This window comes from Rhinopithecus roxellana, chromosome 9 (assembly GCF_007565055.1).
Source record: "Rhinopithecus roxellana isolate Shanxi Qingling chromosome 9, ASM756505v1, whole genome shotgun sequence".
Lineage (NCBI taxonomy): Eukaryota > Metazoa > Chordata > Mammalia > Primates > Cercopithecidae > Rhinopithecus > Rhinopithecus roxellana.
In genome coordinates, this window is record NC_044557.1 from 58,018,116 (window position 1) to 58,038,276 (window position 20,161).

A 20,161-nucleotide genomic window follows, 5' to 3' on the forward strand; every position below is an offset into this window, starting at 1 on the left:
TACTCATGTCCTGTCAGCTCAGCTAGACAGTAAGTCCCCACAAGGCAGGAGCATTGTCTTGTACCTCTTTCAGGTTACATACATAGAATATGCTCAGTTGATTTATAAGAATTATTGGTCCACTAAAGACTCTGAAATATTTTTACGAAACAAATTCTCACCTTTAGAGAGGCAACTAGCATGCTGAGCCCCTTCAAAATTTATTCTAACAACAACGACTTCTTCAGTCTAAGAAAACCAGCACTGTCCTCTTCCCAGATGAGGTAGGCGCCTCTAAAAGGTCTCCCAGCAACCCCCATCTCCTGATATTTGTACTTTTTCATAACCCCATCCTGTTGAGTGCAGGCTGGGCCTAGCAACTTGTTTCTAATGGCAAAAGTGATGGGCTCGCTTCCAAGATTAGGTCATAGAAAGATTGACTTCCATCTTGCCTGTCCTTTCCTGCTCTGCTGTACTCTTTCCCTCTCCCTCAGAACTCTGAATTAGAGGTACCCAGCTGAACTTCACCCAGATTCCCAACTCACAGAAACTGTGACATAATACATGTTTGTTGTTTTAAGCTGCCAAGCTTTAGGGCAATCTGTTTTACAGAAATAGGTAACAAATGCACTACATGTTTGGCCCAATGTAAAAGAGGCTTGAAGTGTCATGTCCAGGTCAAGAAAGGTTGTCAAGATTTTCCACCTTTATTCAGTGTCACAGAACATCCCAGATTTCCCAAGAAGGTGATGGCACACGTGTTTGTTGGCTACTGTTACACATTCCATTGTTACACAATTGTGACTGTGAGAAGATTCTTCCTTATAATGAACTGAAATCCTTCAAGCTGGCACTAACTCTCCCTGTTGTGGCAGGAGTTGAAAAAAATCAAACAGAGAGGACCTGCACAGAACACAGTGACACAGAACACACTGACAAAAGGTAGCCACATGACACCTGACAGCAAGAAGAAAAATAATGAGCAGTGTGAGCAAGCCACTCCAGCAGCACCCACCAAGCCTCCGGGAAGACACTCACTCTGTCAGAGGTGTCTGGTGAGGAGTGGAGGAACCAAAAGAAAATATGAGCCCGTCCACAAAGCATAGGAGGATCTGCCCACAAGGGCAGCAAAGCTCTAGAAATGATAGTCGTGAGGCTGCTACACTTGTAAAGCCTCTGAAACGTACACAGCACAACAGAACAAAACATTTCAAGAAAGGCCAGTCTGCTCAGTCAAGGGGCTCACTGCCAAGGGGGAAATAGACAAGCATCGTCCCAAACCCAGAGAAGCCATAAAACTCCCAGAAATTATAATGTTATGACAGTAGTTGTTCCTATACAAAAACTAAAAAGCTATCTTAGGACACAGTAAAAGAAAACAGCAAGACAAAGCAAAAATGATAAAAATAGATGGGACTTGACTTCATCTAGCAGCCTCTTGAATTATATTATCAGCTTCTTAGAGAGGGCCGCCCAAGGGCCAAAAGTCAACTTCCACTGGTATTGCTTACTTCTTGCAGGGTCTGTCTGACTTTGGGTGTAAATGTTTAAATTCTTTGGCAAATGTGATGAGATTATCTCTTTAATGACATTATTAGAGGTCAAATAATGTATGGGGAAATCCTGCAAATGAGATATCCCTATATACATGTATATAAGATACTAGTGTAGGTGGCTGTGATACTAATGATAGTGGTAAGGGTGATAATAATAGTGATAATGGTAGTAGTGCTAGTGGTAGTTATAAAAGCCCCAATTTAAGAATACTATCCAGATACCGTTTGACCCCAAATACGGTCCCTACATGACTCCCAAAGTACAGTCAACCTCCATGCTGTAGAAGGCATGGATTATTGACTCCCAGTAAGGTCTCCTGCTCACATTTTACCCAGCAGAGGAGAGAAATGCAGGGAAGTTAAACAGCATTAGGCAGCTCTCATTTCTTACCCAGTCGTTCATTCTCCTGGACCTCAAATACGGTTACTGGTGATGGACATGTAGGTGGATTATCATTAATGTCTTCAACTTTTACATGAATTTCCAGTGGATATGAAAGTGGTTTTCCTATACTCATCTTTCGCAACTGCATAAAAAACATACTACAACAGGAAAGTCAGAGTTAAGACAAGACTCACCCACCACCCTCTGCCAAAGGCAGAGAAAATCGCTGTTTCATTTCTATGTCATTTACTCCCTTATTTTTAATTCACTTAGAACTGGGAGATAAAAAAAAATGAGATGGGTCAGAATTATGTGAAAATTATCATGTCTTGAAAACCAATAATATGCTGGAGTCTGAAATGTGTGGTTTTTTTTTTTTTAAAGTAAAATCCATTTTGCTCTCAACTGTAGATGGGCATAGGACTTTGTCTTGTCGTCTGTGAAATTATTCTCTTTTACTCACTGCATCCTTTTCTTCTCGGTCCAAGGGCTGAGTCACGTAAATATCTCCTTCCTGGTCAATTGAAAACGGGAATCTTGGCAGCTTCTCTTTGTCAACTAAGGAATATTGTGCACCGGGATCATTCCACCGCACCTATAGGACCCAAAGTCAGTTGTGAGGAAAGCTACATTTGGACTGAGAGAACTGGAAAGGAAATAATTTTCTGGTTCTCAATTTGAAATCTCTGACAACCTTGTATGTCTGTGGTTTCTTATAACAACTGAATTATATTTTTCACTTTTAACCTAAAATAAGCCTGTTTCCCCCCCCGCCCCCACCAAGTTATATTGCTTGAAAAAAGCACACCAGGAAATGTTTCTTCTCTAAAGCAATTCCTCACAAACCCTCTACAGGGTTTCTTTTGGAAGTCTGACTGTGAAAACTTTCTATCCATGAACCATCAAGTTAAGAAACAAAATGTACTTTGTAGTTGGCAGTGTCTGAGGACCAAGCCGTGATGTATGGTGAGCATCTAACACTCACCAATGAAGATGAACAGGGGCAATAGAGGCCACTCTGAAATCTTCTCCATGCCATTAAGTAAGACAAATGATACAAAAATAAGGACATTCCTTTCCTAAATATTTAGCCTCAGAGACTTCAGGGATGAGAATAACTGCCAACTCCTAGGGTTGTTTGTAAACAACCTGGCAAAAATAAAAAATAACACAAGTAAGACCAATCTACTTGCTATATAGACAGAGCCTGGTCTGATATATCAATAATGTTTACTGAGTTTGCCACATGCCAGACACAATTCTAAACATATTTATGTGTTATCTCATTTAATCTCCAAACAGTCCTCTGAAGTACAGACTACTCTTAGCTCCATTTTACAATGAAGAAACTAGGGCACAAAAAATTTAAGTGATTTGCCCAAGGTCCTACTGCTAGTTGAAATTTTCACAATAAACTATTCTCAGAGCAGCCTGGGAAGGTATCACAGAAGCAACTTTGTCCCTTGCTAATTATTTAAGCATCATGCATTGTCCATGCAAAGACTACCTGCTGGTTATAAAGTAGGCTCCTCTTGTGTTCTAAAAATTCAGCCTGAGTTCCTCTCCCCTACCCCCCTTCCCCCTCCTCCCTCTCCTCCCCCCTTCCTTCCTCCCACCCTCCCTCCCTCCTCCTCTCCCTCTCTCCTTTTGGGTTTCAGAACACCCAGAGCATTTTTTCCAGGCCTGAAAATTGGGTAGACACTCTAGAATGTTTTCTTGGCAGCCTCAAGTCAACTAAGCATGAGTTCTTTGCAGCATTTACAAATCCCTATGGGAGTAACTTGAATAACAGCTACGAAGACTTTAGTCTAGGCCACCAATCGGAAATCCTCATGGTAATGAGTGTTGACATGCTTTCTTTCTAACTAGGAAATCAGAATTCTTCCTGCTGTTCTTCCTTTTTTTTCCCTCCTGAAGTTGAAGTTCATTAATTCAACATTCAATAAATAAATGTCCCTGGGCCCATCCCAATAAATATGATGGAATAGGCCATTCCAGGGCCCCTTAACAATAGTAGCATTAAAAAAAATTAGGGGAACTACAGACTAGTACTTCTTCATATCTTTTAATATCTAATAATTTTATCTACTTTTACAGATACTATCACAGTTAATCTTCACAAAACACTGAAGTATTATCCCTATTTTATTGATGAGACACTGGGGCTCAGAATAGTTAAATGACTTGTTTATGATCAGTCATTTAAGTAATGGAACAGGAATATGATTTTCTTAATCTGCTTCCAAATCCAGGGATCTCCCACTAACCCACAGCTTTCATGTGGAGGAATTTCCTGGGCTTCCAGAAAATATCAAATCTGGGTGGAGTCCAGAGTGAATTTCCGGGAGCTAAGGTAGGAAGGGGCCCAGGGTGAGAGCACACTGCCACGGAGGTGGGGAAGTAGGAGCATCTGAACAGAGGGGAGAGGCACACGCAGGAGACAGAATGCCAGGTGTGGGGAGTTTCCAAGGGGAAAGGTTCCCTACTATGATCCTTTTACCCCTAGCCAGTCCTATCTCTGTCCCTCAGCCTATGATGGGACAAGTCTATTGGGTCAAGATTTTTCCCACAATAAGAATGAGCAGCCTTTCAAAACTATTTGCAACCCCCAAATCAAACCATATTCATTCATACAATATGTGCACCATATATGACCCACTGCAGGGCAGCCATATCCCACACTGCTAACACGGAACAACAAACGTCACTGCTGTCTACTTTTAAGATACGGGTGAGTGAAGTTCTCTCTGAAAGCAAAAGTATATATCTGATGTAGTTTGAATGTTTTCCCCTCCAAATCTCATGTTGAAATGTAATCCCCCAGTATTGGAGGTGAGGCCCAGTGGGAGGTGATTGGATCATGGGGGCGGATCCCCTGTGAATGGCTCAGCACCATGCCCTAGGTGATGAAGTGAGTTCTCACTCTGAGTTCACAGGAGACCTGGTGCTTAAATGTGTGTGGCACCTCCCGCCTAACTCTCTTGCTCCCACTGTCATCATGTGATGCTCCTGCTCCCCCTTTGCTTTCTGCTGTGATCGTAATTTTCCCAAGACCCTCAGCAGAAGCAAATGACAGAGCCATGCTTGAACAGCCTGCAAAACCATGAGCCAATTAAACTTTTCTTTACGAATTACCTACCTCAGGTATTTCTTTATAGCAATGCAAAAATTGCCTAACACAATATCTGCATCCAAATTTCCTGCCCATGAGGCATGGTCAAGTCCAGTGACTCGGGGTCAGAGGCTATATCATTTGCTTTATAATCATGCTATGCAAAAATGTATCTAATAAGGGTATCAGTGAAGACCTTTATGGTGGGTCTCTACAAAGTGAAGCCATTTCTCTAGTTGGCTCTCAGTGTTACTTGGACTTGGGTACTACCTGAGTGATTTTGATGGGGTGAGGATCAGTCGAGTTTTCCACCATCTCCACAGGTTCTGGTGCTTTCCAAATATTTTCTGTCACTATGATATCCACAGATGTGGTATCACTGAAGGAATTCTCACTCTGGCCTCCCATGTCCTTCACTGAGATCACCAGATTATAGGAAGGATTCTTAGCAGGATTCAATTCCTGAGATCCTATAAGAAGTAGGGGAGAAGGGAATAGGAAGCATCTCTGGAAGAGACAGACCCAACTCCCTTTTTCTGACTGAGACAGTCCTACCAGGGCACCCCTGAACATACCTTCTCGGGTAAGAGAGATGGCTCCCGTTTTGTTGTTGATCTGGAAATACATGACATCGTTGATCATAGGAAGCTGGATGACAATCTGGTAAGAAAGCTGGCCATTGGGAGTGGCCGGATCATCCAGGTCTGTGGCATTGACGTATAAGAAGGGCTTTCCTATTTAACAAAACGTAACCAGAAAAAAAAAAAAAGATATTAATTGAAACCCAAACCAACCATAGCTACTTCTTCCATGTAAAAAGTGGAGATATAATAGGGAAAGGTATGACAATTCACACCAGTGGGGAAATAAATATTTATCCCACTCCCCTTCCCTAAAATAAGGTTTCTCAAGGTCTGGTCCAAGAACCTCTAAGGGTCCCTGAAACTGTTCAAGCACTCTGTAAAGCTAAAGGTCAGGTATGTGTAAAAGATCCATTTAAAGTACAAGATAATTTAATGACTTTTAGTGTAAAAGAATGGAAAATATGGTATTGATATTGATTTCACTTTGCAACTAATCTTTAAGAAACCACAATTTATTGAGTTTGGGTATAGTACTAAAGAGTGTCCAGTTATCTGAAAATACTATTAAAATATTCCTTTCTTGTCCAACTGCATATCTGTGTGAGGCTAATTTTCCTTCATATACTTCAACTAGCACATGGCAAGAGAATGAATGTAGAAACAAGACGTGAGAATCCAAGTGTTTTCTATTAATCCAGACATTAAAGAGATTTGCAAAGATTAAAGCAATGCCATTTTTCTCACTATTTTTGTCTTTAAAATCAATTATTTTTCATTAAAACATGTTGATTAGTGTTATTTTAAATGAATTAATAATTTTTTAAAATTTCTAATACAGTAAATGTTGATAGATACAACCAGTGATATAGTAGAGACGCCTCATGAGACTCAGTTGTTGAATTTTCAGAAATGTTGTGTGTCAATTATTAATACCAATGGTCACTTGAAATAGGCCATGGTACTTGAAACAGACCATAGTAGGAGTATTTGTAACATGGAAATTGGAAAATTCTACAAATCAGAGCTTTGTCCCCCCAGAAAAATAGCTGTTAAGCCTTTACCAGGACACCACTGGATATAACCCACATGTCTAAAAGTTCTTCGGAGTCCTCAGTAAATTTTAAGAGAATATACAAGTCCTGAAACCAAAAAGTTTGAGAGCCACTTCTCTAGCAGATTCTATTAGTGAAGATAGAAAAGGTATGGCCTGGAGGCTTCAACATTTAGCAGAGTCTGTGTGAGTCTTTGGTATGCAGCCTCAGGGACAGGGACATCACTCCACATAATAAAGTGAAGTGAATTTTTTCCCGGAATTCTCAGAGGCAGGCATTGAAGAAAGAGAAGGAAAAGATTAAGTAACTTGAAGTGAAGCTTGATGGTGGAATTATGCAAACGGCCCCATGTCTTGATTAGCATTATTTTAAATGAGTATCTTTAAATTTTCTAATACAGTAAATGTTGATAGCTATAACTATATTTCTGAGACTCTGAAGTCTAATATTCCTTTATGTTTTGTGCAACTCTTATGAGGTGATGCTCCTTTCTAGGCGCCTGCTGGACACACTCACTCCTTAATGAAGAGCTCTTGTGGAAGTGAAAGGTAGAAGGTCAATGTAGCATAGAGAAGGGCTGAGCCATAGATGGGATGTAAGAGAAAAAAAGAGCTGGAAACCACCATTGACAATATCAATGGAGGTTCCTGAGAAGATACAAGGGAGTAAGCTCACCTTTCTAGAGTGTTCTAGAGCTCTGAAGTATCTTAAAGATCACCCTAGAAAAGTGTTTTTCAACTGGGGGTAATTTTTGAGACAGAATCTCATCTGTTGCACAGACCAAGTGCAATAGTGTGATCATGACTTACTACAGCCTCAATCTCCTGGGCTCAAGTGATTGTGCCACCTCAGCTTCCCAAGTAGCTGGGACTACAGGCGTGCACCACCACACCTAGCAAACTTTCTTATTTTTTGTAGAGACAGGATCTCACTTTGTTGCCCAGGCTGGTCTCAAATTCCTGGCTCAAGTGATCTTCCCACCTTGGCCTCCCAAAGTGCTGGGATTTTGTGCCCTCCACCCACCAGAGGACATTTGGCAAAGCCTGGAGACATTTTTATTGTCACAACTTGGCAGGGGGCACATAGTGGATAGAGGTCAGGGGGATGCTGCCAATCATCCTACAAGGCACAGAATAGCATCTGACCAAAAGAAGAATGATCAGACCCAAGATGTCAATACATAGTGCTGTGCTGAGACATTGAGAGACAGTGCTCTGGAGCAATAGAGATAGTCAAACAACTCCCAGATCAGTATGAAATGTGGGTAAGATAGTGCTTATTGAGTGACAGCTGCAGCTGTTAGCCACACAAGTCTGCCCCTTCCACCTGACACCCTTCCATCTTTCCATAAATGTCTCTGGCCCCTGCCTGTTACCTGGGCGAGAGTTCTGCCTTACTGAGGCTTCGTACTTTGACTGGAGAAATGTGGGTCGATTGTCATTGACGTCTTTCACTTCTATGGTGATGGGGACTGGACCCTCCACTATAGCTCCATTAGCATCCAGGGTTGCAACCTGATGTTGAGGAAAAGGAAACCATGTTGGTGAGACTGAACTTCATGTCACATGCCCAAAAATCATTTGAAGGAAATTAGAACTCAAAGAACCAATGGCCTGGTGACTGTAGGACAGAAAGAACTCACAAAAGCCCAAATTGGGAGCTGCTAAAATAGGGGTTGTATCAGTTAAGCCTGACTAATAATGACGGTGACTTTCAATCAGCAGGGTGTTTTGGACACTGAACATGCATCTATTCTGGATGGCTGGAGTCCATGAAACAAGAGCACTGCGACCCCCAAGAATATGAAAGTGTCGGGTTCTCTTCCAGAGCCATTATGGTGGTCAACCTGCAAGGCCTGCCACAGAAATACCAGACAGAAAGCTTTTATCTCACTCTTTTTTCCATAGTTAGCTCTCTGCCTTTCCTAGGTATTTAGATACCAACAGTGAAAACTAAAGGAGAAAGAGAGGGAGAAGGATCTTTTTAGTCAGCTTCTGGCTATTGGTTCCTTCTGCTTCTTCCAATGCCCGAAGTAGCTCCATCCTAGCGCCGATGCAGCCTTCTTCATGTGTCCCAAGCAAATGCAAGAGCCGCAGGCAGATACCAGTGAAGTATCACAGATGTGCTGACTTTTGATCCAAGTACCTAAGCATGGTCTTACTTGAATAAGTAATGCCATCAGAGGGTCCTGGCAATGTAAGTGGGGTTACTCTGGTTAAAAAGCCTAAGGAAAAGGATATGTTTGCCACACCTCTCTGTAGTTGGTAAGAAATGGGACATATAAGGATTGCAAAGTGTGCCATTAATGTAAGGAAAGTTGTAACTGGATTCTATGCAAGGGAGGAAGATGCCAGTGATACTTCCAGAACAAAGGGTGCTCGCAGAGGTTGGAGTTAGATCCCTTCACCTGGTCTCAGTTTACCTGGAGATTGTGTGTGGATCTTGTTTCCCTGTCCAAGGTTCTGGTGTAATACAGAAGTCCCTCCCGTTCTATCTTGAATATGTTGTCTGTCTCCCCAGTTAATTCAAAAGTCACAGCAGGAGGATTGGCCTTAAACTGGGGAAAAAAGCAAAAACAACAGATTAGGTTGTAAGGGAAAAAACAATGTTGTGGAATTTGTAGAAAGTCACCAATTTTAGGTAAAATTTTCATTGGTTCAATTACCAAATAAGAAATCCTCAACTTTTAAAGTAGTACCTTCTAAAAGTTTGTTTGCACAATAACTGTGTAACATTCAACATACATTTTCCTCAAGAAACTGTATACTATTATTCAATACATTGACAAAAGTCACTGATGCTTTAAATTATAGCTGAGGTTAAAAGGGACTTTTTGGTAATATCTGAAATCTATGACATTACTAGCTTCTAAGAGGCATTAAAAGGGTAGATTTCTTGCTAGGATTAAAATATGTCATTTAGCACTTCTAAAAATCATGAAAAGATTAATAGACATCTTAATGTTAAGGAAAACAATTTATAAGTGGCTTCAACTTAATCCAAATGCTATATGATAGTCTATTTTTCAGAAGTGAAGAAAATACTGACCACCATATTTATAGATATGGCTATATCACTTTTAAGACCACAACAACAGAAAATTCACATAAAACTGAGAAAACATAAAAGTTGATCAACCTTAAGTTTTAATATACTTTTATATATTTTATTAAATTAAAAAAATATCAATGTTAGTATCAATATAAAGAAACATTGTTGATGGAAATATAAATTCCTATAATCCTTTTAGAAATAACTTGAGGCATAAAATGTTTATAGCCTTTGGTAGCAAACATTACTATACAGAATCTACCCTAAGGAAATATTTTTTCAAACAAGTACATGCTTGTAATGTAAGTAACTTTATTTATAACACCAGTAAGGTTGCAAACTCCTAAAGGATCATAAAAAGGACAGTGAAATTATTATGGCACATGACCTTGACAGAATATTAATCATTAAAATATTCATTCTACAAATTATGAAGAAACATAAGAAACAGTGATGTAAAGTAACAGAAGTAAATTTGAGAGTAAATCTAGACTGTAACAGTACCAAAAGAATTCATGTCAGTAGGTAAGAAACGGAATTTAAAATACAAGAACAGTTGATGTGTTAAATGGGTAAGATTATAAGTTAAAAAGTTTTTGTGCATGTTTGTTTGTTGATATTATATTGTTTATATAATAAATGGACATGTTGCTATTTTGTGCTTTAAGAAAAAGACCTGGACATCAGTGAGAAAGGTGGAGTAAGGGCCTGCAGAAAACTGCTTCTCCATAAAAGCAACGAGAACACTGGCAAAAATTGTAAATATCGTTTTTTCAGAATATGTGAAATTAACCAGATGCTTGCAAAATCCAAGGAATGTTTATTAAAAAACAAACAAACAAACAAACAAAAAAAACTACTAAATATCAGCGAGAACCAAGCTTTGTGGTGTTTTAATGCACCCTAATCCCATGGTCCTTTCCTAAGACCTGAAGTAGCCTTGAGAGCAACAGCCTCACACCACAGTACCATGGAGAGGATGAGAAGCATTTGTAGCTTCCGAAAATCTCCATCACCAGAGAACTATCATTAGCTATCCTGTTGGCATTTCCCTGGGAACACCTACTTATAAGGCTTATCTTCATTTGACCAGACTCAGAATTCACACACTACACACAATTTTTCCCCTGGGGCATTTGTTGAAAACAACCATCAGCAATTGTTCAACATTGCAGAGGCCTCAGGCTGTGATAACAGTTGAAAGCAGCTGACCAAAACACTTAAAAGGGAAAGCTGGGAAATGAGATGTCCATATGGGGCTTTGAAAATCTCTAATATATTCCTGGCAATCTACAAGGCCACTATCATGAGCAGGGCTGCATGCATGCCTGGGAAAGACCTGAGAAGGACCTATCCCTCACCTCTGGCTGACTTGGAGGCTCTGCATAAGCAGAAAGTAAAGGCGAAGGCAGAGTTGTAAACTGCCTGTCACATAGTTGAAGGTTGTGTCCCAACATGCACATAGTGCCCCTTGGTAAAAGCCAGGAGACTTACTGGCTTAAGACATTTAAGGAAATCTCTATCTAGTCATTAGCTGAACACTAAGCTAACTGAGCAGAGACTTCAGTGGCCAGACATGACAAAGAATACAGACTTTATAGAATTCATTAAGGAAAGTCACTAAGCAAACAAACAGCATCAACAACCAACTCCAGGAAAAGAAAGATATATGATTTCTAGAGTTGCCACATCACATTAAATGTTCAGTTTTCAAATTATGAAATGTACAAAAATATTAAAAAGTTAAGTCAACAGAAACTGTCCCTGAGGAAGCCCAGATGTTGGATTTACTAAATATTTTTAAAAATCTATTTTAGATAGATTCAAAAACTAAAGGAAATCATCTCTAAAGAATTAAAGCTTAAAAACAATGTCTCATCAGATAAAGAATATTAAAAATAGAAATTTTTAAATTAGAAATTCTACAGTTGACAAGGATGATAACTGAAAGTAAAAATTCATAAGAGGGTGTTCAAAAGCAGATTTGAGCTAGCAGAAGGAAGAATTTGTAAACTTGAAAATAGATTAATAGAGATTACAGAAAGAAAAAAATGAATAAAAATGAATAGATTCCCATTTTTATTCATGTGGGAACACCGTCAAGCAGACAAACACACGCATAATAAAAGTTCCAGAAGGAAAGGAAAAAGGGGGAAGAAAGATTATTTGAAGATAGAATGACCCAAAACTTCACAAATTTAAGAAAAACATGAATCTATATATCCAACAATCACAAGGAACTCCAAATAGAATAAACTCAAAGAAATCCAAACGTAGTCACATCATATATATTTGAAAGATAGAGAATCTTAAAAGTGCATAGACTCATCACATGCAAAGTGATAAAATTAACAGCTGATTTTCCATGGAGATCAAAAGGCAGTGGAATGACACATTCAAAGTGCTGAAAGAAAAAGAGTAGCCAAGAAAGAATTGTAAATCCAACAAAACTATCCTTCAAAATGAGAATAAAATTAGCCTATACTACTATCAGACAAAACATACTTTAAGACAAAATTTTCAGAGACAAAAAAGGATATTCTATAATGATATAAGTGTCAATCTATCAAGAAACCATAGCAATTATAAACATATATGATGCACCTATCAATGAACCTCAAAACACAAGAAAAGCTAGCAGAATGGAAAGGAAATTAAATAACTCAACAGTAATAATTGAAGATTTCAAGACTTCACTTTAAATAATAGAATAGAATATCAATAAGGAAATAGAAGACTTGAACAATACTGTAAACCAATTAGAAGCTAACAGACACCCAACACTCCACCCAACAAAAGCTAATCACATGGAACATTCTCCAGGATAGGTTATATGTTAGACCATAAGCAAGTCTCAATAAATTTAAAGGGATTGAAGTTATACAAAGTATTTGACACTTGAATAAAATTAAAAATAATATAAGGAAATTTGGGAAAATCACAAATATGTGGAAATAACAATATACTCTAAAAACCAAAGGTCAAAGAAGAAATCAAAAGGGAAATTAGAAAATACTTTGATATAACTGAAAACAAAAAGAAACACAGCATGCCAAATCTTATGGGATGCGGATAAAGCAGTACTAGGAGGAAAATCTATTGCTGTAAATGTTTCTACTTAAAAAAGGTGAAATCCCAAAATAACCTAATCTTCTACTTTAAAAAAACAAGAAAAAGAAGAATAGCAAAGCAAGCAGAAGAAAATAATAAAGATCAGAGTGGAAATTAATGAAATGGAGAATATAAGAGCACAGGAGAAAAGTCAACAAAACCAGAAGTTGATTATTTGAAAAGATCCACAAAAGTGAAAAATTTTTGGCTGGACTGACAGAAAAATGAGGTAAGGTGAAAATAACTAGAATCAGGAATATAACAGGACACACCACGACTAACCTTATAGAAACGGAAAGTATTAAAGAGAATATTGTGAGCAATTGTTTTCCCACAAATTAGACAACCTAGATGAAATGGACAAATTTCTAGACAAACAAAAACTACTAAAACTGATTCAAGAACACATAGAAAATCTGAATAGAACTATAACAAGAGACTGCATTAGTAATCAAAAACCTTCCACACACAAAAATGCCCAGAACCAGATGGCTTCCCTAGTGAATATGTACCTAGTATGTAAAGAATATGTACCTAATATGTAAAGAACAATTAACACCAAACCTTCAGAAATTCCTCCAAAACTAGAAGAGTAAGGAACACTTATTCAATTCATTCTATGAGGCCAATATCCTGATACCCAAACCAGAAAAAAGTCAATGCAAGAAAACTTCAGACCAGTATCTCTTTTGAATGTAGACACAAAATTTTTCAATGAAATACTAGCAAACTGAATCCAACAACATATGAAAAGTATTATATATCATTACCAAGTGGAAATTATCCCAGAATACAAAGCTGGTTCAATATATGAGGGTCAATTAATGTAATACCCCATATTGATAGAATCAAGGAGAAAAACCACATATTTCAACAGAGGCAGAAAATCATTTGACAAAATCCATCATACTTTCGTGATAAAAACACTCAACACACCAGGAATACAAGGTGACTTCTCAGTCTAATAAAGGACACCTAAGTAAGCCCCACAGCTAACACTGTACTTAAAGGTGAAAGACTGAAAGCTTTCCCCATAAGATCAGAAACAAGATAAGGATACTCAATCTTGCCACTTCTATTTAACATTATACTAGAGATTGTAGCAAGGGGAATTAGGCAAGAACAAGAAATAAAAGGCATAAAGATTGGAAATAAAAAAGTAAAACTATCACTGTTCACAGATGCCATGATTTTATATAGGGAAAATTCTAAGGAACCTAAAAACACTGTTACAGCTAATAAACAAGTATTATAAGGTTTCACAATAAAAGGTCAATAAACAAAAATCAATCTTTCTATCCATTAGCAAAGAGCAACCCAAAAACGATTTTTTTTGGCGGGGGGGGGGGGGGGGGGGGGGACGGAGTTCTCGCTCTGTCGCCCAGGCTGGAGTGCAGTGGCGCAATCTCGGCTCACTGCAAGCTCCGCCTCCTGGGTTCACGCCATTCTCCTGCCTCAGCCTCCCGACTACCTGGGACTACAGGCGCCCGCCACCACGCCCGGCTAGTTTTTTGTATTTTTCAGTAGAGTCAGGGTTTCACCGTATTAGCCAGGATGTTCTTGATCTCCTAACCTCGTGATCCGCCCGCCTCGGCCTCCCAAAGTGCTGGGATTAGAGGCAAGAGCCAGGGCGCCCAGCCCAAAAATGATATTTTTAAAATTCCATTTACAATCACAACAAAAAGAATAACATATCTCAGAATAAACTTAAGCAAAGAAATACGAGGCTTATAAAATGGAAACTACAAAACACTGTTGAAAGAAATTAAACAAGTTATAAATAAATGGAAAGACACATCATATTTACAGATTTAAAAATCTAATGCTGTTAAGATGGCAATAGTTCCCAAGTGTATCTACTGATTCAATACAATCCCTATCAAAATTACAGCTGCCTTGTTTGTAGAATTTACAGGCTGATCCTAAAATTCATACGGAAATACAGGGAACTCAGAATAGCCAACAACAAAGTAGGAAGACTTAACATTCTCTAATTTCAAAATTAACTACAAAGGTATAGTTCCAGATAATGCAGTACTGGCATAAACATATATAGATCAATGGAATCAAAGTGGGAGTCCAGAAACAATTCAATTGATTTCTGACGAGGATGCTAAAATAATTCAGTGCGGGAAAGAATCATGTTTTCAATAAATGGTGCTAGAACAACTGGATGTCCACATGCAAAAGAATGAAGTTGGACCCTTACGCTATACCATACACAAAACTAACTCAAGATGGATCAAAGACCTAAATAGAATAAATAAAACTGTAAAACTTTGAGAAGAAAGCAGAGACATAAATCTTTACGACCCTGAATGAGGCAATGGTTTCTTACATATAACGTCAAAAGTACAAATAACAATAACAAAATAAATTGAACTTCATCGAAATTCAAAGCATTTGTGCTTCAAAGGACACTACCAAGAAAGTGAAAAGATAACTAATAGAATGTAAGAAAATACTTGCAGCAAATCATATCTGATAAGGGAGAACTTGTATATGGAATATGTAAAGAATTCTTACAACAATAAAAAGATAACCTGATTAAAAATAGGCAAAGGATTTGAATAGATATTTCTCCAAAGAAGATATATGAATAGTCAATTACCACATGAAAAGATACTCAACATCAGTCATTAGGAAAATATAAACCAAAACCACAAAGAAATACCACTTCACAACCACTAGGATAGCTATAATAAAAAAAAAAGACAGATAATAACAAGTGCTAAGGATATGGAGAAATAGGAACTCATACATTGCTGGTGAAAATGTAAAATGGTTCAGCTGCTTTGAAGAACAGTTTGTGGTTTCTCAAAAGTTTAAACAGGGGGAGGGGGGAGGGGAGAGGAGGGAGGGATTGCATTGGGGAGTTATACATGACATAAATGATGAATTGATGGGTGCTGACGAGTTGATGGGTGCAGCACACCAACATGGCATAAGTATACATATGTAACAAACCTGCACGTTATGCACATGTACCCTAGAACTTAAAGTATAATAAAAAAATAAAAAATAAAAAAAAAAATAAAGTACTTTGAAGGGTTTTTAAAAAAAAAAAAAAAAGTTTAAACAGAATTAACTTTGACCCACCAGTCCCGCTACTGAGTGTATGTGCATCCAAGAGAATCGAAAACATGTACTCATAAAAAGTTGTACATGAATGAATAGCCATAGCAGCATTATTCATTATAGCCATAAATGAAAAAAAAAAAAAACAAAAAACAAATGTCCATCAAGTGACACATGGATATCCAAAATGTGATATATCCATATGATGGAATATCACTCAGTCATAAAAACGAATGGAGTTCTGGTACATGTTACCAACATGTATGAATGTTTAAAACAGTGGTACATAAAAGAAGTCACACATAAAAGGCTACATGTTGTACAATTCCATTCACATGAAATGTCTAGAACAGGCAAATCTATAGAGACCAAGAGTAGATTAGTGGTTGCCTGGGGCTGAGGGGAGTGGAGGCTGAAGAGTGACTGTTAATAGGCATAGGCTTTCTTTGGAGGCTGATGGAAATGTTCTGGAATTAGATAGCAGTGATATTTGCACATCTTTTGAGATACTAAAAACTACTGAATTTTAGAGGCATGAATTTTTAGGGCTATAGCTCATTAAAAATGAGAAAAAAAAGACCTCTCTCAGATTTATATCCCACTGTCTGATGATCTGGAAGCCCCTGGTGAGTACAGAGCTGGCACTAGTTGAAAAATCTTCAGTGAAATAAGTCTATGGTGGTTCAGTTCATTTTATTTTTGAGGATATGTTAATAACCCAAGAACCAACCTCATGGGGCAATGAGTGTTCTTCATGCCTCCGTAGGTCCAGGTGCTGGATGAGAGGACCTGTACACCTACCTCCTCCCCACCACTGAAACAAAGAGCTCCGAGCACATCTTACCGAGGCTGGGTTTGCTGCATTCTTTCCACATACAAAGACGGAGAGAGCAGAATGTGCTTGACTAGAAGTCAGGAGACCTGTGTTCTATTGTTGGCTCTGCCATTAACTAACGTAAGCCTCAGTTTCCCCATTTTTAAAACAAGCGGTTGGTACCAAAACTCTCCAGTGTCTTTTCTAGCGTGAAGCTTCTGTGATTCTAAAAAGAAAATCCCCTTCATCTTCTACTCACTACTCCATCATCCCAATCCCACGCCCTAACCCAACATACACACACACACACACACACACACCTATAAAGAAGAAACATTCAAGCATGATAACCAGGCTATCATTTCCTGCCAAGAAGGGATAACTTTGCAGCATGGCTAACAGAAAAACAAAAAACACATGGAGCAGCCCAAGGAATGATTTTTACTGGCTGGTATCCTCAGAGACTCTGGAATGATCCTACCAAACAGTTTCTAGGTCTGGATGTTTGTCAGTTGTAAAGCTTGTAAGTTGAAGGTTGCATCTATGTACAATCCTGATTCCCTTCAATGGAGTGTGAACCTGTGCTCACAGAACACCTACTCTATTTTGATCTTGAGTCTTTTCATACAAAAATCTTAGAAGTAGCCACAAACTTTGTTTCACAAATATGTTTTATTTAGCTTGTAATTAAAAAAAAACTATGCCAATTTTTTTATATCAGTGAATTTTATATAAATAAAAATTTTATGGCTTTTCTAGAAAAATTATAAAATCTAGTACAGTAGTACCCAAATTCTAATTTGTGAAAATTGTCTGGAGCTAAATTGAGCCTATCCCCTTTTGACTTACTCTTAGTTTGCCACAGTCCCCACTCCTTCCTCTTGTCCCAAATACTAAAGACAAGTATCAGAAAACTTTTGACTTCATATTTGTGCAGTTGGGTTTTTTTTTAATCATATCTGTTTGTTGTTATTGTTGTTGTTTGGCTGTTGTTTTTCTTTTCTCCAGATGGCTTCATTTATCACTCAGCTAGCCCCTAAGGGCAGTTGAGATAACTCACCACAGACAGGCGTCTATGCCACACCCAACCACTCAATTGGCACCTACATGAGGAAGGCTCCCCAATCTGTATCTTCAGACCCATATTAACACTGTCTCTTAGACCTCTCCACCTGGCTGCCCCGCAGATAACCTTAAAATCAACAAGCCTAAAACTCATTCACTTTTCTCTAAATCTCTAAACTCTCTCTGTTTCTCACTCAGTGACACCACTAACTACCCAGTCAAGCAAGCCAGAGACCTAAGAGTTATCCTTCTTTCTGTTCCTTCACCTCCTGTGCTCATTCAGTAACATACAAACAACAGAAGTTTATCACTCATAGTTCTGAAGGCTGAGAAATCCAAGATCAAGGCACTAGCAGATTCAATGTCTGGTGAGGGCCCACTCCTCACAGATTGCACCTGCCACGTGTCCTTACATGGCAGAAGAGGCAAAGAGGCTCCCCCAAGCCTCTTTTATAAGGGCACTAATCCTATTCATAGAGGCAGAGCCCTCATGATCTAATCACCTACTAAAGACCGTAACTCTTCATATTATTACACTGGAGATTAGGCTTCGACTTATGAACTTCGTGGGGACACCGACATTCAGACCTCTGTAGTTACTCAAACCAGGCCTCCATCACTTCCCGTTGAACTATTGAAAACAGTTTTCTAAGATCCTTTTAACCTGTAGGCTCACTGCCTTTCAGCTTACACTCAGAGTGATCACACAGTAAGCTTCTACAGCACAAATCTAGTTATGCTTTTCCTTGTTGAAGCACTCTAGCAGCACCCTGCAGCCTGCTATAGGACGAAGGGCTAGTCCAGCCCATGCTGACCTCAGCAGGCATGCAGACCTTTGACTGCATCCTGTCTCCCACCCTAGACTCTGGCCCACAGGCCAGCTGTCATTGTCTTGACAAGTGCACACCCCCAGGCTTTTTCCCATCCTGTACTCAGTACCTGCTTCCTGACTGTGAGCGCCTGCTCATCTTTGAATACTCAGTTTAGGGGTCAATGAAACCTCTTCTGTTCACTCACTACCATCTTCACTTGAAACTGATCATTCTTAGATTTTAAGTGTTCTCACGACAAAAAAGAGATAAGTGAGATAATGCATATGTTAATTAGCTTGATTTAGTCATTTCTCTCTATATATACTTCAAAACACATTGTACACAATATATGCAATTTTGTCAATTAAAAAATAAACATAAATAAAAATCAGTCACTCTTTCTTCACTTACCCTCTGCCCCTTCTACATCCCACCAGCCTCCCATGAGAACCTTCAGTGCATGTGTCTGTTTCCTTGTTAGTTTTCTCTTACTAGCTGGGAAGCTCACTGGGGCAGGGATGGAGTCGGGGTCATGCCATATCCCTAGTACCCAGCAGAGCACCTGGTATATACAGTAGTCACTCAGTACATGATTAATAAAAGAAAGTCTGTGAGAAAAAGTAAGTAACTCAAGCCAGTTCCCTGAATCCTCTCTTTCTTCCTCTAGTTTGTAGCCTGAGTGACACTTTCTCAATGGAGTCTTGATTCAGATCCATTGCTTTTGAGAAAAACTCAAGATCCTTAAGAGTCAGCATCCTCCCTGTCTCTGTGGCCTCCTTTCCAACCTGCTCCTCCTGGCTCCATCCTCCCTAGCTGCATGGCCTTTTGCCAGTCCTCGGTATGTCCCCTGCCCTCTCCTGGCAGAGCACAGCCATCCATGCCGGGCCTTTTCTAAGCTCTCTTCCCTCCGTTCCTCACCAAGTTAATTCCTCTCAACACATTCACTGCTTCCTCAGGCCCTGACTTCCCTGACTAGAGAGGTGGAGGCCCCTTATAAGACCCTACCTCACCGGGCTGCATAGACATGCAAGCATGCTCCTGCTAGCTCTTACTCAGGGGCCCTTTGCCCTAAGCTGGTACCAGTGAAAGAAAGGGGAGGAGAGACAGCTTTCAGCCTCTCCTCTGTGGAGGGGAAATGTCCAGCACAATACATTGTACCTTGGTATCGGTGGGGGATCATTCCTGGACCCATGCAGATACCAAAATCCACAGGTGCTGAAGACCCTTATTTAAAGTGTGTATTATGGTCATGGAACCTACGCGCATTCTCCCATGTACATTAAACCATCTCTAGATTATTTATAATACCTAATACAATGTGAATGCTATATAAATGATTGTTATACTGTATTTTTACATTTGTATTATTTTTATTGTTTTTCCCAAATATTTTGGATTCTCTGTTGGTTGAATTTGCTGATGCGTGAACCCACAGATACAGAGGGCCGTCTGTAAATTTTTGGCAGTTAATGGAGGACACTTACCTTAGAAGGTAGCTCAGCAACCTCTGCCACTTCCCTGGTTCATGGGATGGGGAGGGGTCACTGGCATCCCCAAGAGGT

The 20,161-nt window shown here is 39.1% G+C and overlaps 1 protein-coding gene across 1 annotated transcript in view; it reads right to left on the reverse strand.

Annotated features, from left to right (window-relative positions):
* The window catches only part of CDH17 (cadherin 17), a 90,640-nt gene that overhangs the window by 40,627 nt on the left and 29,852 nt on the right, over nt 1–20,161 (reverse strand). Inside the window, 7 exon segments of the mRNA XM_010358622.2 lie at nt 1,927–2,044; nt 2,046–2,078; nt 2,384–2,515; nt 5,303–5,502; nt 5,608–5,766; nt 8,044–8,182; nt 9,091–9,225. Of these exon segments, the coding sequence (XP_010356924.2) occupies nt 1,927–2,044; nt 2,046–2,078; nt 2,384–2,515; nt 5,303–5,502; nt 5,608–5,766; nt 8,044–8,182; nt 9,091–9,225 (916 nt within the window).